This window comes from Nyctibius grandis, chromosome 7, assembly GCF_013368605.1.
Source record: "Nyctibius grandis isolate bNycGra1 chromosome 7, bNycGra1.pri, whole genome shotgun sequence".
Taxonomy (NCBI): domain Eukaryota; kingdom Metazoa; phylum Chordata; class Aves; order Nyctibiiformes; family Nyctibiidae; genus Nyctibius; species Nyctibius grandis.
This window is the reverse complement of record NC_090664.1, coordinates 7,518,711-7,533,308: the sequence shown is the minus strand read 5'-3', so window position 1 is coordinate 7,533,308 and position 14,598 is coordinate 7,518,711. Positions and strand designations below refer to the sequence as shown.

Below are 14,598 nucleotides of genomic sequence, written 5' to 3'. Positions count from 1 at the left end.
CTTGCTTTTCCTCTGCTTTTATAGACTATGCTTCTCTGATAGAAAGGTGTTAGCTCAGATTAAAGACAGATCACTCTGCAAGTGTGTCCCGTTAGACATTAAGAGGCTTTTGTGCATTATTAGCATCATTAAATGTAGTCCAGTGATACCTCAGTGGAAGCACCTCTTATAAAAATGCTAGCCATTAAAGGTGATTATTTTGGTTTTAATTCTGTGCTGTTTTCCTCAGATCCCCATTTCTGCCCTAGTGTCCTTTGTGGAAGCACTGGAAGTTGGCTACAGTAAACACAAAAATCCTTATCACAACCTAATGCACGCTGCAGATGTGACGCAGACGGTCCATTACCTCCTTTTCAAGACAGGCGTAGTGGTAAGTACAGGAGTTGGCATCCTGAATACATAATGAGATTACAACAGTTTTGGCTTGTTAAAGAGATTATGATTATCCACAGTAGAACCCGTTTGCACTGTAGACAAACTTCATTTGATATGGCTGGACTAATGAAAATAGAGATTTAAGATTATTTAGAAATAGAAGGTAGGTGAAGATATGGATAACTTTTAACAGTCATCTAAAAGAGGATGAATGAGAAACCCAAGCTCAGATTCTCACTCTGCCACAGATCTCCTGGGTGATTCTGCCAACTCACTTTTGTTGGAATTCATTTCACCTGATGTGAAGCAGCAAATTGTCTAAGGTCTCTTTTTACTCAAGGGAGCAATGCAGTACCTCCAAAGGACAATTCGTTCCACTTATCTGAGGATGACAAGAGCCGTGCTCTGGAGATGCTGATCTCCATCCAGTCTCTCCAGCAAAACCAGCTGAACTGCCTTACATAGAAACCTACAGACAGATAAAGTCTGACAACAGTGACAGGAATGGATAGAAGGCTTGCACAAAAATACGTAGCACACAGTATGTTCCCACAGTGGTTGTCAAGACAAACAACAGAAATACGTTTGAAGACGGGCTAGAGAAATTGAAGGCAGACGGATTCCAGAGTGATGATGAGCCATTGCAGTTTGGGCTCAGCTGGTGGCTCAGAAAATTGCTGGCCCACTCAGCAGAGAGAAGAAATGGTAGGGAAGGCTCAACGTATGCAGGACACATATGTATCTCATTCTCTTTGTCTTTTTACTCCTGGTTACTGCCGCAGACAGAAAAGGGAACAAAACTACTTTTAGTCTGATGCCGTGTGGCAGCTCTTTTCCCCTTACTGTTCACTTCACTGATTCCCAGCATCTAATTTGCCTGTGTCCCTTGCAGTGGCAGAAGTGTAGAGGCAAAGGTATCTGTGAAAGGGAGATTTGTCTGCTCAACATTTTGCACTGTACTCTCTTGTTACACCATGGCCGTTCACTGGTTGCGGTCTTTGTGGCTAGCACTCGAAGACATGCAATTCTACTATATTGTGCTTCGTTTCCCTGAGGTCCCTTCACTAACAAGTGTGCAGAAGCAGCCAAAGTCAGCACTTGCAGTTGCAGGGAGTCTTTGCAGTGCAGAGCACACGTGTGAACCCAGATGAGCAGAAGTTGAGGCTCTTACTGCCGCTTCTGCCTTCCTGATCACTCCCTGATCATTCCAAGCTCTGGGTACTGTTGAAGAAAAGGATGAGGGAAACCCATGGTTGCAAGTGACTTGGTCTACCCAAATTCCAACACTGTTTCTGATGCCATGAGTACCTTCGATGGGCTGTACGAAATCACCATAAAAGTTGGCAGTCAGCATCACTCATGGTAACCCTTGTGCCTCCCGCTGTATGTTGATGACGCCTTTTTGTGCACAGCTTGGTGAGAAACCTGAAGAAATGCTGCCGCCAGCGTGTAGTGTGTGACAGAGCATAGGGCAGAGAGGTGCAAGCTAATGAGGTGTAGCGCAGCTCCTGCTGTGTCTTTTAGGCCAGTTTCAACAACTGTAGAGCTGCTTACGTGTGGAAGTAACCTTTTGTGCGTCTGGTCTGCCTTTCTGCAGTCCCTGAATTGCCACAGTAATGTTGCTTTCAATTCTGAGGCCAGACCTGGGTGCTCTTCCCTGAGCAGTACCATGCTGCAGTGCCTCCTGTAAACAGGTCCCAAGTCGCCTGTGTTGAACTGCACATGTGAATTGCAAGGTTTGCTAGAGACATACCTGGAAGGAGTCAGGCCCTGGGTGTCTCAAGACCTGATCCTGACTGCCCGCTTCTGACTGAAGTTGTGTCAGTTGCTCCTGCTTGTATAAATAGGAATGAGGCCTAAGTTGCAGCTAATACAGGCACATCCTCAAAACATCCTGTGAGATCCTAAATTGGTCAGTGCTGCTTTTAAGGCCCTTAGTTAATGAAAACGCACTGCAGGCTCTAGTCAGTAAGTATGTTGAGTAATGTGAATTGCATTCTAATGGTGAGCAAATGGATCCTCTTTTTCTCCTCAAACGGTTGCAGAAGGGCAGTTTTCACTTGGGGCTGTTCTGCTCCAAAAAAAGTGACTGGCTGGAAAGAGCTGCCCAAGTGCAGCAGCCCTCCTGCCTGTGTGTGTGTTCAGAACTGCCTTGTTCCACTTTGCTGCTTCTCGGTCTGTTAGTAATTTAGCTGCAACTCATCTGTGAATGAACGAGTGCTATTTCATTCTCGCCTGTGTTGCCACATGGCTGAATGGGGTTTTGTATTCTGTCTGTGAGCACAATAGAGCTGGGCAAGTGTTAGAAAAGAGAGAAGTGGAAGGACATGAAAATACGTGAGTAAGCAATGGAATAGTTTGGGTTTTTTTCTCTAAGAGGGAAAGGGATGATGTAGCAGATTAAAAAAAAAAACAAAAACCAAAAAAACCCCACAAACCAAACCAAACCAAAGAGCCCCAATGTTTTTACTTCTGTAGAGAGCCAACTTGATATGAAGGCCTTGAGGTGCAGCAAGATTGTCAGTTTAGTGTGTTTCCTGGTTTGCTGCAAGCCCTGGGCTCCAGTAACCTGTGCTGGCTACCTGCCACTCGCTCCATGGCTCCACATGGGAGCAACCCAAATAGTGCTGTTGAATAGAAACCAAGGTGTGAAAAAATAGTTGACACCATGGCCCACTGCCTGCTGGCTGTGGAGTGAAAGGCCTTAAAGCCAGAGGAGCTCAGGAGCTCACAGAGGTATTTTTTTCTGTAGAACCAGTTTTCACAGCAAAGCTGCACTTGCATCTTTTATTCCTACCATTAAGATGAAGCTTTTTTCTCACCCATCTCATGAACTAGAGATGTGATGCCGCTTCCGTGCACATTGGCAGAGAACAGTGGCATTTGAATGCTCTCCTACCTCTTGTGTGATCAATAAGAGCCAGGAAGCAGGCAGGAGAGAGGAGCCCGTGGCTTGTACCCTACCAAAGGGAGTAGGGATGCAAGGTGGGGGAAATTAAGCTCTCTTTTGAATTTTTTTGTACAAGGCCTTTGCTGTTCTGAATAGCAAAACTAGCAGTAGTGAGGTGCGTGTCGGAGATAAACAGGGTGGTTGTCTACGTGGTATTGGGTCAGGAAAACAATTTGAGTGTTGTGGCAGATCAGCAGTCAGACCCAGCCCTGAGCCTTCTCTTCTCCCAGCTGCACAGCAGCAGTTCCCTCCTCCCACCCTTGTGTGCCATGTGCCCCGGCCCCTCACTGTCTCCGAAGCACTGGGCTGGGCCCGCACCACCCACGTCAGTGTCTTTCCTGTCCTGGGAAGACCAGAACAGGCCCCAGGAGTGCGCATGCAGTCTCAAAAGTGCCCAATAAGAGAGAAGAGCATTTTTTGGTTTTGTTTTTAATTGGTTTTTATTGGGTTTAATAGTTAAATTTCAGATTTAAATAAATCAAATTTACTATTTAATATTTAAAAATGAATGTTTTTATTGGGTTTAATGGCTTTTGTTGTTTTGTTAAGCCTGGCTTCATCTTCAGCCACCCACTCGGTAGCTGAGGCAAGAGCTAGCTGAGGGCAGCCATCCCCCACTGGCTTTCTCATCCTCAAATGCAAAAAAATGCCACCTCGAGGCCCCAGTAACCTCGGTGGCGCTCTCTCACCTGAAAAAATGCCACCTTGAGGCCCCAGTAACCTCGGTGGTGCTCCAGGGGAGTCCAAGAGGCTCCGGTGGTCTCTGATGGTTTCCGGCAGTCTGCGGCGGTCTCCGATGCTCTCTGGTGGTCTCCAGTGGTCTCCAGTGGTCTCTGGTGGTCTCCAGCAGGCTCCAACAGACTCTTCCTGGTGCTATGGTGCTACCAGCCATAGCAGAATGGCAGTGCCGTAGCACCAGGAGGGGTCCGTTGGAGCCCACTGGAGACTACCCGAGATGGCAGCCCCTCTCTGTGGTCCCAGCAGAAGATGGCGGCCACTTTCCTCGCCTCTTCCCTAGGGCTGAGAGCAGAGGAGATGCCCCGCCTTGATGAGGGGCAGGAGTGGGGGTGTGGGAAGGCAGGGCTCATCTGTGTCTTGACAGCCAGGTGATGATCCTGATGGGCCTGCTGGATGTGAGTGTGGCTAGTCCACTTAGGGCTATTGTTGGCTGCCAGGGTGGTGATGCTTGGCAGGAGCTGGCTGTTTGGAGGGTCTGTGGGAGCCCCCGGCAGTCCTGCAGAGCTTTGGGCACCAGCTTTGTGTTGCAGGCACCCCGGCCATGGTGGTGTAGTGCCCCATCAGCCCTGCGGGAGATGGATCCACCTCCATTGGCTGTTCCTTCACTTCAGGTGGATCCACCTCCATGGGCTCATGGCCGTTTTCTGGCGGGTTGACCTCCATAGGCTGGACATGACAGGTGCTGCTCTCCCCATCTGAGCACTTGCGTTTTTGGGGACGTGGAGGCATCCTGAGTGGTTCCAATGCCCACTAGTTGCTTGTCCCGCTCAATGTGGGCACTGGCCTTGCTTCATCGGGTCCTCCTCTCCCAAGCACGCTTGCTGTGAAAAGCTGCAGCTGCTCAGCGAGCTGTGGGCCAGCCGCAGGGGTGCCTGCTTCTGTAACAGAAGGCTGGTGACCAATGGAAGCTGCAGTGGCTCATGGGATGGTGGCCTGTGAAGCCAAGAAGACCACATGCCGGGGGGCCCTTTTGCTTGCCAGAGAGAAAGGCTGCCCCTCGGGCACCAGGACTGCCCTTCAGCTCCCCTTTTGTGTGCGTCCTGGGCTCCAGCCCCCTCCTCGTGCCAGGCCTGGGGTCCCCTCAACCGGACAGTGGCCACACTGTCGCAGGAGGGTCAGGGACTCTCCATTCCCCTCCAACCGCTCGGCTCCCTGCAAGTGGCATCATCCTCACACCCAGCAGTAGCAGAGAAGGGCAGAGGGGAGGAGAGGGCCTGGCATCCTCCAGGCTGCTGTGCAGGGGCAACAGGAAGAGTCTGTTGTAGGGCCACCAAGGCCCTTGGGGCCTGGAGGTGGGGTTTTCAGTGTGAGGCTGGGAAGGCCCATGGCAGGTGGCTGTACCCAGCTAGTTGTTGCCTCAGCTACCAAATGGGTGGTTGAAGACCACCCTGGTTAGGACTATTCCTGTGAAACAGCAGTTTCAGCAGTGGTTGAAGACCCACCTGGGTTGGGACCCACCCTGGCGTTGCACAAAGAAGAGCTGCAGATGAGTCATGACGGTAGGCAAGCAGGAAGGACCGATTTGATGTTGGCTATGGGCTCTTCAGGGGAGTGCTTGGGGTGGAGGGTGTGTAGGTACTTCTCCCCCATCACTTGGTTCCCATGGATCTCAAGCAGTCGAAAAGCTGCTGAGAAAAGAAGCATCGGTTAAGGTGTAAAGGGAGTTGTTTTTCTCTCCTCCACAGCGACTCAAGGACAACCAGTCTGCAAACAGAAATCTTGCTGACTGTCATTGTCAGAAGGAAAACTAAGGGGGCTGTGGAGGTGTTTCTGGTGACGGCTTGCTGTGCCTGTGCTGCCACAGTGACAGCAGATGCCAGCGTGCCCCTTTTCGCATATCATTCCAGTCCTGAGCTTCCATGGCTTGTATAGGTACAGAAGCCAATATACTGACTTTTAAACTATCCAGTGGTGTCGTGGGGGAAGGTGTTGTCTCTCTGCTATTCACTAGTTTCTCCATTTGGCTTGTGCTTTTTCGTCAAGGCCACCATGCAGAGCCCATGTTTAGAGGATCATTTGTCTTGTCTTTGGGTTAGATTTTGACTAGCTTTTAGGTGGCAGAGAGAGATGGTGCAGGTGGTGAGGAGGTGCTGATGAGCACTGTCATTTTCATGGAATGAAAAGCATTCTGGACGATGGAGATCTCAGGACACTTTTTCTATACTCCTACCATCCTTGTTGCCATGATGCGTCATGACCAGGAATAAAATAGGAGATAGGTTTAGCTCTTAATGGTGAGAGGGCAGATTGTCTCTAGGACATTTCGTTGGCCTGAGTTGATAGGCAAGTTCTCTTCATTGGAAAATGTTGTGCTTGGGAATCCTTAGCCCGGTGCAGCTGTGACTGTCTGGAGGAGATGAACTCAAGGGCCCGTCTGCCTCTGTCATCTTGCTAGTGCTGACAGATTATAGAGGTCTAATCCTCCTTCCTTTTTCATCAGATTGTGTTGTTTCTTGTTTTCTTGGGTACAGTTTTAGGTTATGTATTTTTTAAAGAGCTGGGTAATTTTTCTAGAGTCAAGTGATTTAGTAAATTGCTCAGGACAAGTTAGTATTTGAGTGAATTAACTCTGGTTCTTGATGAACTTCTTCCTCAATACAAAACTGGGTTTGAATCATGGGGATAGAGGAGAAGAAGGTGTTGCAGAAATAGCAGGGGGATCTGTGACTTTGAAATCCCACTGGTAACACTGGAAGTGAGAGCTGCATTTGCCTACCTCTTCAGCAGATGTCAACAATAATATTTGTAATAAAGCCTACATATTCAGTGCTGTACTTTTGCACAGTTTCACATCAACATGTCGACATTTGAAAGTAGTGCAGCCTCTTCTCTTCCCTCACTTCTTTAAGATTGTGAAATGTATATTCTTGAAGGTAAAGGAGATTTAACTATTTCCGTTTACTTGCATGTCCTCTGCTATTATAGACTATGCTTCTCTGATAGAAAGGTGTTAGCCCAGATTAAAGACAGATCACTCTGCAAGTGTGTCCCGTTAGACATTAAGAGGCTTTTGTGCATTGTTAGCACCATTAAATGTAGTCCAGTGATACCTCAGTGGCAAGATCTCTTGCAAACAGTTTCTGAGGACTGTTTAGCCAGGGCTGCTGTGCAGCATGCAGACTGCAGCACCATGATGTGTTGCGTAGACTTTGAAGACCGTTGCAGAAACAAAGTGCGAAAGCTGGCCGGAGCACAAAGCAGCAGCTGTGTGTATCCCAGGCTCCGATCTGACTGAGAAGCAAAACCAAGAAATGGATAAATTATGTATCTTCAGTTCTCTCTGTAATGTGTTTCAGCCTGATCTCAACCTGGCACCAAATGCACAAACCTATCATCCTCTAGCATAGGTCTTTTGTGATTTTCTGTCATGCGTTATCTATGTCCAGTAAATTATCTGTGTCCACATGCCTTTGAAAGTCACCTGCTGTTGTGCTGCCTGAAGTTTGACGTGACAAGTAAGAACTCTTCAGTATTAAAATACTTTCTTTTTTAATGTTGCTGAAGTCTTTTTTCCTCTCTGCTTCAGAGGAAAGGATGTCCTGAAATACGTGCAGAGGTCAGAGAATGTGCATATTCCAGATTTACATCTATAAAAGGGAAACTAGAATTTGTGTGCTCATGAGCACATGTACATGCTGGCACTGGCATCTGACTCATTCGCCTGAGCTGAGTCCTTTGCTTTTGTGTTCCTGCTGTAATAAGCTACGCACAAAGTCTCCCATGCAGACCGTTACGATGGAGTTGCACTCCAGAGGACGTAGTTGATGTGTCTGCTGTTTCCCGGGAATAGTCCCAAGCACTGATGTTCCCACAGCCATATGATATGTGGCATTTGGTTTAGGATCTAATGTAGCACAATAAGGAACCACTCGTCTGCTACCAGGAACAAGGTACTTGCAAGACTGCGTGCCAACAGTGACATTTCAGCTTTGCATCCCTTCTTAGAATGCTTTCTTTAACTCTGCTCCCCCCGCCCCTTAATTTCCACATCCCCTCCCCTGCAGGATACAACGCATCTCAATGTGCATAGATTAATGTATATTGAACATGAGCTCTAGAGGGCGTCGATCCTAACCTCCTGCTCACAGCTGGGCTAGCTTCTAATATGCTTAGTATGTTCACACATGGTAAAGCAAGGTAGGGGACATTTTCTGTTTCCAGAATTTGCTCACATCAACATCTTATCCTTACTCTAGTGTATGTAGTTGTTCAGTTCATCACTTTCACAATATTTATGCAAGGAACTTTGACATGCTGGAAGGTAAGGCTTTGGTTTGAGAAGGTGTCTTGGGGCCATTGGTTTAATTCTTCACTGGGATGAAGACAAAGACTTGCAAAAACATCATGCAATAAAATAGAAAAAAACCCTCATTTATCTTGTTAACTAGTTATTTGCAATGTGGAAAAAGTACTTTTTTTTCAAATTCAAATAGTCTGTCTAGTGGTAATTTGTTCTAGTCTCAAAGGAAAGAAACAATTTTCTGGTTTATCTTTACACGGTTCCTCTGCCTTTGCCATGCTCCCTGTTATTTACAAGGTCTCTCAACAGTTGTGTTCCAGGCTTCTTTTTTCTTCTCTTTTCTTTTCAATGAAAAAATAGTCTTTCCCTCTAATCATATTCAGTGCCTAAAATCTCTTAAATTTTCCTGTTCTTTTCTTCCTCGGAATGATGCCTTGGAATGAATTCATTCTACTTTAGCGTATGAACTAGAATATCTTGGGTTCTCTCATAGATATAACATTGAAAGAGGATTTGAAATTATTCTGATGTTTCTCTCTTAGAGGACTGGTATACAAGCATCATATGTAGGAACAACTTCCAAAAGCTGACACGCTTTTTGCTCATTTCATTCTTTCCTTTATTGAACTCTGTTGTTCAGCTGTGATTATTACTTTCTTTGGTATTATTTTCTGATTAATCTTTATAATTCTTAGGAAGTACCATATGATTTCTTTGTGAATCCAGACAATGAGGTGCAAATGGTAAAGTTGAAGAGTTCTTTCTGTGATACTGTCAAGAAGTACAGGAGAATATTTCCTGCAGCAGACCTGTATAATTGCAGAAGTGCAGGACTTTTGTCCTATCTGTTTATACCAAAGGGGAGTGAGATCCTCCTCTCCTCTAGACTATTGTGATTAATAAGCAGATTATCATGAGCTCTGAAAATGATGAGTTCTTTGGAATAAAAGACCATAAACTCTGGGGAAGGAAACAAGCTAATTGTTGCTGTCTTTGCTGTGTAGCGTTTTCTTGGAAATGAATCAATTTGTTTTGTTAGATTTGGAAACACTGCTCTTCCCTCTTCCTTTTTCTTTCTGTATGCATTGATCCTTTTCTTTACATGCCAATGACTTACCTTAGTAGCTAATTCTTCATATTTATTGTATGTTTGTGAAAGAAATTATGCCTCATTACCCTTTTTTTGTTTCCACTCTAGAAGCCACTACTTTCATGGCCTCTTCCCCTGCCATCCCCCACCCCCTATCATCGCAGAAAGTGTGAAGATTTTGTTCTGCATTGGTTTTGCCAACCCTTTAGAAATGAAAAACATTCATATTTCTTTGCTCTTTTCGCCTGGGACAGTGTCATGCTGCTTTCTCAATAGTTCTTGATGGCTTTGTTCTTTAAAACTAGCTCTCTATTCCCAAGATGAAGTCCTTCCCAGACTAGTGAAAGGTAGTATCACTGCTTCAATGGAGATTGCATCCGTTCTCCGGAGGCTCTTTGCCATCTTGTTTGCTTTTCATTGCGAAGCTGTAGCAGAAAAAAAGGGACTAAAAGGTTCCAATGACTTACCTGCTCTTTCCCTCCTGTTACTCACAAGCCTACACTGACTTTGGGCTACTTCCACTGATTTCTTTATTACCTACAATTCACAACTGTAATCCCAGTCTGTATTCTGAGTGGTCTTCCTCAAATACTGTTATGATATTTAATACCTCTCCTCAGGTGTGTTACATCCTATTTGAAAACCTACATGACCCAAACTTGTTCAACAAGTGATACTTGGATAGGACATGCAAGTTAGCACTTTTCCTGTATGTGTCTTAAGAGATGAGGTAGGAGACATCAAACACAGAGCTCATTACCTTAGTGATGTTTTAAGACTTGGGTCATAAAATGCCGTTGGAGTGGGACTTGTCAGATGATGCCCAGAAGGTCTGAAGTGGATGCATTAGACTAGCTGGACATGTCCCGTAGTAGTTCCCTGTGCATAATGTAGGTTTGCCCTGCTTGTTACAGAGTGCTTGTGACTGATTCCTTTTCTATCCTTTGCGCTCTCTCCCTTTGGGAAATGGCAGAATGTGGTGGAGGAATTGAAGTGCAGATCTAGATGTGTAGCCTGGAAACCCTAGTTCCTTTTTTCCCCCAGTTGCAGTTGCCAGAAGTTGTTGCTTGAAAGTTGAAATCATGTTCTTCTTGAGCTGTAAAGCATTCCTTATTCACAAGTCACACCTGGAAACAGAAACATCACAGATTTCTCCACCAGCAGTGCTGCCCATTCCTGTCCTGGACCAATTGTGTAAAAATGAGAAAATAGTTTCGTTTCTGTGTCTGCTCATTTCTTGATCTCTTTACCTTCCTCTCTCTCACACACATGAAAATCAAGGTGCTACCTCGATTCTAGTCAGTGGCATTGTGCGAAATACCTCTGGCCAATATTTTCAAACTGCATCTTTACTGTAAGGAGATCTTTAAAACTGAGACTTGCTTCATTCTTCATTGGTTATGCAGAGATGGCTGTGAAAGGCAGAAACAGAGCTGCACAGGTCGCTGTGTGCAGATCCCACAGTTATCTGTGCTTCCCCTGCACGTGGTGAAGAGAGCAGTGGTAGCCCCTGAGCTGTAGTAGATGTCTAGAATAGATTTATGAAACCATACTGCCTTTCCTGGGCTTTGAATTAAAAGGCAGTTGGTACATGAATGTCTGTCAACATGTTTGCAGGTTGGCACTGAGCCGTTCCAAAAATATTTGGCAACCGCTGTGGTAAAATTTTTCTCTAAATGTAATACATTTAAGCATTTCATACAAATATTTAGAGCATCTGCAGTATCTAGAGCCTTTGTCTCGGCTTGGTGTTAACAGCACCCCTTGTGTGCTACCAGTGGAAATCCAGACATAAAATGATTGATTGACTCAGAGAAAAATTATTAAAAGCATTTGAGTCATTTAGAAATGTAAGTCAAAAGTGACTTAAGCATTGAAAAATAAGGCCTTGTCTAGACTATTAGGAAAAAAAAAAAACTCAGGACTTTCTCAAATGTTTCCGTAAAAGACAAATAAATAACAAGATGTACATCTTGTGAGGTTGTATTCCTTGTTCTCCCCATGATTCAGTGATTCAAAAAGAATTTTAATTCCTGGAGATGAGTGACATTCTTCTGTATTTGAGGCTCTGCTCCCCAGGTCAAGTGAGCTGAAAATACATACCATGGTGATATGTGCATACCTGCACATGTATAATCAAGTTCCACTTGAAGAACCTTGATTTTCTTGAGGTTTCCCTCTCTCTCTCCCTCACCCATCACTCTTGAAGAAGGGCACACATTTCCCCTTGCTCTGCCTTAAGCCTTCTTAGCTCCTGAAACCATTTTGCTGAAGTTCAGTTTATTTAAAGGAAGCTTCAGGAAAAACACTGGTTCAGCTCTTGTGTATCAACCAGAGAAGCTTGCTTTAAAACAGCTGGCAGGCTGCAGGGGAAAGGCAATGATGTGCAGCGTCGACCGTCAGCAGGGGATAACTTGCCTTAAAAGACAAAAGGCTTAATGCCTGCAAAAATGACAGCTTCTCTGATTGCTCTGTAATCTCTTTTCAGCACTGGCTGACAGAGCTGGAGATCTTCGCTATGATCTTCGCAGCTGCCATCCATGACTATGAACACACTGGAACCACCAACAACTTTCACATCCAGACACGGTGAGGCCACTGTAAATCATGATGAAAGGTTGGGCAATGGAGGGGGAAACCTTTGGAGAATGCCAGCACAGCCACCTAGAAAAGTGCAGGAGCCTTTGCTTTCAAGTGTTGCAGGAGGAAACTTCCTTAGGTTGCATTGAATTTTCTTTTGCTCATACCAATGGGATGCACGTATTCTAGCTTCCTGAGCATTGTTTTGTATTACTAATGAGGAAAAAGGAAGGTCCCAAAGTATTTCTTTGTAAAGCTGCCAAAGACAAATTGCTGTAGAGAGTGATGTATTTTGATGAAGGTCTAGTTTTGGAGGAGATCCTATAATTCAACAGTTTTTTCTCCTCGTTGAATTTGAAGAATTAAACATTAACTGCATAAATCAAGAATTCCATAATACCTGTATTCATCAGTGAACACCAGCACTACACGTCCTATTTTTACTTTAGTGGAAAAACCACACCTGCGGCGAGGGGATATGTTTACCATTAGCTGTTCAGGGATCTAATTTTTTGAAGTTTTGTAAATTGCCGGACAGTAATTAGCTGATCACAAACTAGAGTGGAGCCGCATATTTTTTGAACTCAGAATCTTGTGTAAGGCTTTTGGGTTGGTGTAAGAGAGGAGGAGAAGATGAAGATGGCAGTAATATTCCCAAGTGTGCAAAGACTGTGAAGTCTCTGGTCTTCCTTATGGCCAGTTTGCTGTTCTGGAAACACTTTTGGGACACATCTTGCAATTGCTTACTTGGGTACAGTCAGGCTTTAATATGAGAGCAACATGCACAAGAGCTGGAAAAGAGCCTCATGCTTCAACTCTAAATTTACATATCTCTCAGCTCTCAGCTGTTTTTTTAAGTCTGTAACAAAGAGACTAGGTGAGTCTCATCTGCTGAAATAGATTTTGCGGTGAATTTTGATCTTTAGTTTTCTTTTACTGAATAACAGCAATGACCAAAGTACTAAAAGTGCTCTTCAAATGCTCGTATCTGTGCTATAGAAGTGATCTCTGTAGCTGATCAAAGGAAAACTTCTGAATGTGAGACTCTTTAGGCAGGGAAGAAACATAACCTTTCCTATGTTTTCTTTGAAATGCTAGGTCAGACTCAGCCATTCTGTATAATGACCGGTCTGTGCTTGAAAATCACCACGTTAGTGCGGCGTATCGTCTTTTGCAAGATGATGAAGAGATGAATATTTTATCGAATCTCTCAAAGGACGACTGGAGGTAAAATTGAACATGGTGGCTGCCTAGGAACATTGCAGCATCACCACAGACTGTTATTACCTTGTTTGAATAGCAATATGCATTCTTGTATATTGCATATTAGTATTTGTATTGCTACAAGGAGAAGAGCTTTAGAAGGTGTTTGTCTTCCTTATTTCTGCTTTAAGTTTTCACCTCTGGTGGTGAGACTAGACTTGGTGACAATGGATTACAATATCCAAATTGACTCCCATCTGATTTCTAAGTCTCACAGAGACACCCTTTGTACACATGCGTTTGTAAGTGAATGTAGAGGTAGCCTGCTCTTTGTTCATCCTTAAGCATAAACATAACCTTTATCTACTTTCACACTCCTTGCCTTATAATTATAAATGGGACTTAATGCAAAAAAGAATCCAGTCCAAGGAGCATAAATCAGTGTGCTCTACATGCCAAGGTGATGTAAGAAGCTGTAAGTTAAAATAAGCCTTATGCAACATATGATTTATGTGCCAAAATCAGCCCATGATCTGCTTTCTAATAGCAGACAGTTCAATGTGATGAGGGCTTTCTGTTTTTATGGTTTTTCTTTTAACTCCAAGGGGTGGTATTTTAAAAATAGCCCAGTGTGCTAGACAGGAAGAATCCTACTGCATGGTCTTTCTCATGGGAGGGGAAGCAACTTGTGGGATCTTCTGTGATGCACGGTGCCTCCTGCATACGCTTAAATGTGATACAGTGCTGAGCAGTCACTTAGAATCATAGAATCATAGAACGGTTTGGGTTGGAAGGCACCTTAAAGATCATCTAGTTCCAACCCCCTGCCACAGGCAGGGACACCTTTCCACTAGAGCACGTTGCTCAAAGCCTCATCCAACCTGGCCTTAAACACTGCCAGGGAGGGGGCAGCCACATCTTCTCTGGACAACCTGTTCCAGTGTCTCACTAGCCTCACAGTAAAGAATTTCTTCTTAATATCTAATCTAAATCTACCCTCTTTCAGTTTAAAACCGTTCCCCCTCATCCTGTCACTACTTGCCCTTGTAAAAAGCCCCTCTCCAGCTTTCCTGTAGGCCCCCTTCAGGTACTGGAAGGCTGCTAGAAGGTCTCCCTGGAGCCTTCTCTTCTCCAGGCTGAACAGCCCCAACTCTCAGCCTGTCTTCATAGGAGAGGTGCTCCAGCCCTCTGATCATCTTCGTGGCCTCCTCTGGACTCGTTCCAACAGCTCCGTGTCCTTCTTATGTTGGGGGCCCCAGAGCTGAACGCTGTACTCCAGGTGGGGTCTCACGAGAGCGGAGTAGAGGGGCAGAATCACCTCCCTCGACCTGCTGGCCACACTTCTTTTGATGCAGCCCAGGATACTGTTGGCTTTCTGGGCTGCAAGCTCACACTGCTGGCTCCTGTTGAGCTTCTTGTCAA

At 45.0% G+C, this 14,598-nt stretch overlaps 1 protein-coding gene across 2 annotated transcripts in view; it reads left to right on the top strand.

Moving 5' to 3' along the window:
• PDE1C (phosphodiesterase 1C) overlaps positions 1 to 14,598 on the top strand; it is a 414,729-nt gene that overhangs the window by 336,806 nt on the left and 63,325 nt on the right. For both annotated transcript variants that reach the window (XM_068404897.1, XM_068404898.1), the window contains 3 exons: positions 230 to 370; positions 11,882 to 11,982; positions 13,072 to 13,200. In XM_068404897.1, the coding sequence (XP_068260998.1) occupies positions 230 to 370; positions 11,882 to 11,982; positions 13,072 to 13,200 (371 nt within the window). The remainder of the gene's footprint in view (positions 1 to 229; positions 371 to 11,881; positions 11,983 to 13,071; positions 13,201 to 14,598) is intronic.